Genomic DNA, 5,436 nt, shown 5'->3' with positions numbered 1-5,436 from the left:
CTTTTTGCAATTAGTTTTGCCGAAAAAAGTATCTCTATGGGGACAAATGAGATAATCACTTTCTGTCTTTTAATCTAATCCCTCCTTTATAAAATAAGGCTATATGGGTTACTATTAACTAAAGCAAAATCAAGCTACTGCTAGTAACAGGCATCATGTGAGGTCATATTACATACCAACCACCTCTACAGCAAATAAAATGTCATTCACAGCATTGATTACATCTCAAATAATTAAAGTTCTCATTTTCCCTACATCACCCATCTAACTTCATAATTTAACACTTAATGATATTGATCCCAGCTTCAATGCTAAAGTTGTTATCTTTAAGTAATAACTCAAATCATTCATACAATATAACATATCATAGGATGTATTTCAAAAGATTAATCACTAACCTATTCCTATGTTTTCCTAGTTCCTAGTTTCTACCATCCGTTTAAGCAAACAATCACAGCAAATTGAATCAAAATTTACAATTCTATATGACACAGCCATCCATCTCAATTTTGCTCCGAACAATATAGAAGATAAAATTTCAATTCAGAACAGATTTGAAGAATGCAATACCCATTACAGAACAATCGTGTCCAAATAAACATTCATTGCCGACTAGAAAACCTTAGTCCATCAATACATTCATTCATACTAGACATCCAAAATTCCTAGCATTTGATAGTAAAATTCTAAAACACCCTCCATTCTACCAATTTAAAGTTCGGTAGACAAAGCACCTGTCACTCCATCTTAACAACTTTACTCGGTCATAATAGGCTTGTTCTCATTTGCTTTGGGTCTTTGTTCCTTTGGCTTCTGTTCCTCCATTTTCCTGAAACACCCAACAAAGGTTTATTTGTATCCAAAACTGTGCAAAATCAAGACAAGTAACATGCAGCAGAACGTACCAAGTGAAATGGCCTAGGATAAATCTTTACAAGTTCATAAATTAACCCAAAAGAAACAATCTCGAGCATGGAATAGTTATACCCGAGTGGAGAAGGCTCAAATCATAATTATAATCGTGAATAAATACAACTAAAAAGAAATACATCTACCATAATCTCAAGGGTAATTACTATAATACATAACAACCAGAATTCTCATTTAGAACAGGCTGCCATTTTAAAAGTAATTCTTCAATGTCAGAATTACACAGAGCACCATTAGTCAATAATCAAAATATAGGAAATATACCAGATGAGGTGCAGCTAATTCTTCAATGTCTGAATTACAAACACAAATGACATAGTCAATGGACCTAGTTTTCTATAGAAAACAAAAGAACATGCTTATGCAATTAGTATAATCCATTACAGTGAATTCTATTTAATATTTTATATCCAAGTGTGTCATATTCCAACCTAAAATTCACATAGGACAATTTAGTAAGGATCCAGACTTCCGTATTTAAGGACAAGTCTGGTTGAATTGAAACTCTAAACGTCATATTCATTAAAAAAGGAAAACTCCTGATAATGAATTCAAAAATGCAACTTCAAATTCACAAATTTTCAGTATATTCTGTAAAACTGGAATTTTGTGTGTGTGTGTGTGAAATAAGAATAATAAAAAATAAAAATACAGAATCTAAATATCAGAATTTCACGAGTGATAAAGAAAAATAAAAACCTAGATCTCAAGAACCATCAAAATTTCCCAAATTAAGCACTTAAAATTAGCAACCACGCAATAGGAGAAAGAACAATCACCATCTAGATTTTGGCACATGCGTAGTTTTTTTTTTCTGTATCATTCATAGAGAAAGAGAGGAAAGAGTAAAACACACCTTTTATCGGAGCCGCCGCCTTTCTGGCTGAGGAAAGAACGGAAGAGAGGAGAGTTGACGTCGTAAATCATGATGTTGAGAAGTTGCAGATAAACCCTAGGTTTCTCTTGTGCCGCTCTGCTTATGTAATTTTCTCCTTGAATAAAAAACCATGGGCAGTGCTCTTATAATTTTGAGGCCTTCATATTGGGCTGCGTTTTGGGCCAAGTTAGGCGCATGTCATAGCTCAACCATTTAAACCCTCAACCAACAAAGTTGGGTATACCCAATCAGGGAAATTTACATACAAATTCAATTTTAAAAATTGTACACAATTATATTAAGGGCTTGTTTGGATGAGGGTTATTCAAGGTAAGGTATGGTAAGTGTATGAAAGTTAACTTGTTTGTTTTGAGGTGTAATTGAGAAGTAAAGTAAGTGGGGGGTAAGTGAGGGTAAATTTTCCCTTGTTTTTAATGCACCCCGATTTGGGGGGTAAGGAGGGTTAAATGAAAAACTTTCCAATAATACCCTCTTCTTTTATCAAATGGCTGGCTGAGCCTTTTTCTTTTGCCAGAAAACTGAAATTCACTTTTACTATTTTTAAACCCATTATATTAATATACATTGGACAAAATTTTAATTGGTTTGTTTTATTATCACTTAAATGCTGCAGCACAAAACTTTAACATTATTCAAAGTGTGCTAGTAAATTCATTTTATTTGTAGTTTGAAATTTTAACGATTTGAATTTTTTTAGACGAATCATCAAAAAATATTATAGATGAAGATTTTGAAAATTTGTCTATAATAATTAATTTTGATTAGAATTTATTTAGTTTATAGAAAAATAGAATTCATAATTAAGAGTAAGAGTAGGGATATAAAAGTAATTTTGTATACAAACTTACCTTGCTTTACCTTCAAACCAAACACAATTATATTATTAAATCATCACTTACCATACCTTCTATCCAAACACAATAAGTTATTCATAAACCTCACTTACTTTACTTTACCTTACCTTACTTTAAATAACCTTCATCCAAACAAGCCCTAAGGGAAAATTACAAAACTGGGTCAAATGGGAAGCCCATTTACATATTTAACTCATTTACTCAACCTACTACATATCTAGACTGATTTTGTGTGACTTTCCTATAATACCCCTAACCTTCCCACTTCCCACCACTCGCGAACGGCCGCTCCCCCTATCTCTTTGGTTATGCGAAAAGTTGCTCATGCATTAATGATTTCAAGACTTTTGATCTTCCTTTCTTCCTTTAAATTGCACGAAATCTACACCATTTCATCAAAATCACAATGAATTTCTCTTTTTCTTCTCTTCATCTTTTGATTCTGCAACTTCCCAACCCTAGAAAACGAAGTCATGGTTTTTCATCTTCCTGTTCGTTGCTTGGTTTCTTTCTTCTTGTTACCATCAAAGAAATGGTTTTTCTACGTTATTCCTTCATTCTTCTCATGTTATCATATTGTTATTGTCGCTCTTGGGGGTGAAAGGGGCGAAAAATGTAAGTATCTTTTTTTTTTGCGTTTTTTCATGAATACACTTCGTGAATCGATGGTTTCGCGAAGCTTTGCGAATAGAACGAGCCTGGAAAGTGACGATCTACTTCGTGAATTGATGATTTCGCTAAGATCTGTGAAGAGAAAGAGTCTGAAACGTATGGATCTACCTCGCGAATCGATTAGTTCGCGAAGTCTGCGAATAGATCCTCACGTTTCAGACCTCGCAGACTTCGCAAAAAAATCGATTAGCGAAGTAAAATCACCTCTTTCCCTGCACATTTACATTCGCATGCTTCGCTAATCTTCATTTCGCGAAGCCAAAATCGTCTTTTTCCCTGCCTAACACGATTAATTTTTTTCTGAAGGTGGTTGAATACGTAACATCCCTTTCTGGAAGGCGACGTACTGGGCTGCAGGGGAGATGATTTTCCTTCCTGTATGGGGATTAACTTCCCTCAAGATTGACACGTTCACTCCTAAAGTTGTTGGTTAGGAGAAGTTGTGTCAATCTTGGGGTGCACCATGGGACACGTCCATCCCATGGTGCCAATCTTCAAAGTGAACCTAACTAATCCGGTACCAATTTTAAATCGGATGAGTAATCTTGGTGTGCACCGTAGGACACGTCCATCCCAAAAGGTCTGGAAGTCCAGACCTTTTAGGATGAGAAATGGAAGTCCAGACCTTTTGGGATGGATGTGTCTCATGGTGCACACCAAGATTACTCATTCGTTTCAAAATTGGTACCGGATTAGTTAGGTTCACTTTGAAATGATCAGTTAGGAAAGTTCATTGCGGCAATCTTGTTGTAAATTTTGATAATGTTATGATTTGAATGTTGTTATTGTGGCAATCTTGTTGTAAATTTTGATAATGTTATGATTTGAATGTTAGAATCCGTTGTTGTTTGCCATTTTTTGTAATATACCACTTCGCGAATTAGCTTCAAAATATATCCATCATTCGCATATGCGAACTAAATTCATCAAGTAAAACAAACTTCAGCTTCGCAGGCTTCGCATATGCGAACTAAATTCATTAAGTACATCCAAACATTAGTTTCGCAGTCTTCGCATATGGTCGAATCTGCGAAGTCGGGCGGGAGGGAGACAGATGCGCGTAAATATTGAGGGTATTTTGGAAAAGTCACACAAAATCAGTCTAGATATGTAGTAGGTTGAGTAAATGGGTTAAATATGTAAATGGGCCTCCCATTTGACCCAGTTTTGTAATTTTCCCTTATATTAAATAATAATTTTAATTAAGTTAATTACTATTTTTAATATATTTTAGGGACTATGGTTTATAAATTAGGTTTATCATATATTTTTTAGAGTTTAAGATTTATGAATTGAGGCCTAAATTTTTTTAACTATAGTAGATATATAGAAAAAAAAAAGTATGTTAGGATAGGTCGGGTGAAACTTCACCGGTTGGGATAGATCGGGAGCTAAATATGATCAAATAATAGTTATAGGCTAAATGACAAATTTTGGATAAATGAAGGTGCAAATAGTGGTTTAAGCCCAAAAAGAAATGAAATACATCATTACATTGCATATTATGTAGCATTGAGTAGATATAAAAAAAAAAAAAAAGTAGATATATTTGGTAATTTGGATTGAATAAAAATGGACTTTTACATGGATAAGTTAAAAAAGGACCCTGATTTTCTGCTTTTAACATTGAGAATATTGTATTTTTGTGATAATATGATATATGAGATTTTCAATATTAAAAAAAAAAAATTTAGCAACACGAAGAAATTATTTTTCCAATCACTTTTCACTATCTCGATATTTCATTTTGTTATTTTTTTAGGGTTAAGGTGCAAAAATGCCCCTAACGTTTTAGGTCATGAGTAATTTTATCCCTAACGTCTAAAATGGTACAATTTTACTCCTAACGTTTGTAGCCAAAAGCAATTTTACTCGTAATGTTGATAATTTGGGTCAATTTCAGACACTATTATAAAACACAGAGATTTTTTCTTATTTTGCACCAATTTCATATCAATTCGTTCTAAAAAAAATGATTTCATGTTTTTTTTTTGCAATTTAATAATAGAATTGAAGATTACTATTTATAAATTCGGTAAATTTTTTGAATTTTTTGTCTAATTCATACAAAAGACAGTATAT

General features: G+C 33.2%; 1 protein-coding gene across 1 annotated transcript; it reads right to left on the bottom strand.

Moving 5' to 3' along the window:
- Nucleotides 1–522: 522 nt before the first annotated feature.
- On the bottom strand, nt 523–1,944 carry LOC136228800 (wound-induced basic protein). The gene is made up of 2 exons (XM_066017278.1): nt 1,787–1,944; nt 523–829 (listed from the first exon to the last, which is right to left on the bottom strand). Exons 1-2 carry the CDS (start codon nt 1,855–1,857, stop codon nt 757–759), a joined length of 144 nt encoding a protein of 47 aa, XP_065873350.1. The 5' UTR covers nt 1,858–1,944; the 3' UTR covers nt 523–756.
- Between the last annotated feature and the right edge of the window lie 3,492 nt (nt 1,945–5,436).

The sequence above is a fragment of the Euphorbia lathyris genome, chromosome 5 (genome assembly GCF_963576675.1).
Source record: "Euphorbia lathyris chromosome 5, ddEupLath1.1, whole genome shotgun sequence".
In the NCBI taxonomy this organism is placed as follows: Eukaryota; Viridiplantae; Streptophyta; class Magnoliopsida; order Malpighiales; family Euphorbiaceae; genus Euphorbia; species Euphorbia lathyris.
The sequence above is the reverse complement of the archived record's forward strand: the minus strand, read 5'-3'. Positions and strand labels throughout refer to the sequence as shown.

Bases quoted from the DNA above. Each gene is read 5' to 3' on its own strand.
- LOC136228800 (XM_066017278.1), bottom strand. From the start codon at position 1,857: ATGATTTACGACGTCAACTCTCCTCTCTTCCGTTCTTTCCTCAGCCAG. The intron at 830-1,786 runs GTGTGTTTTACT...TGGGTGTTTCAG, and splicing joins GGCGGCGGCTCCGATAAAAG to GAAAATGGAGGAACAGAAGC.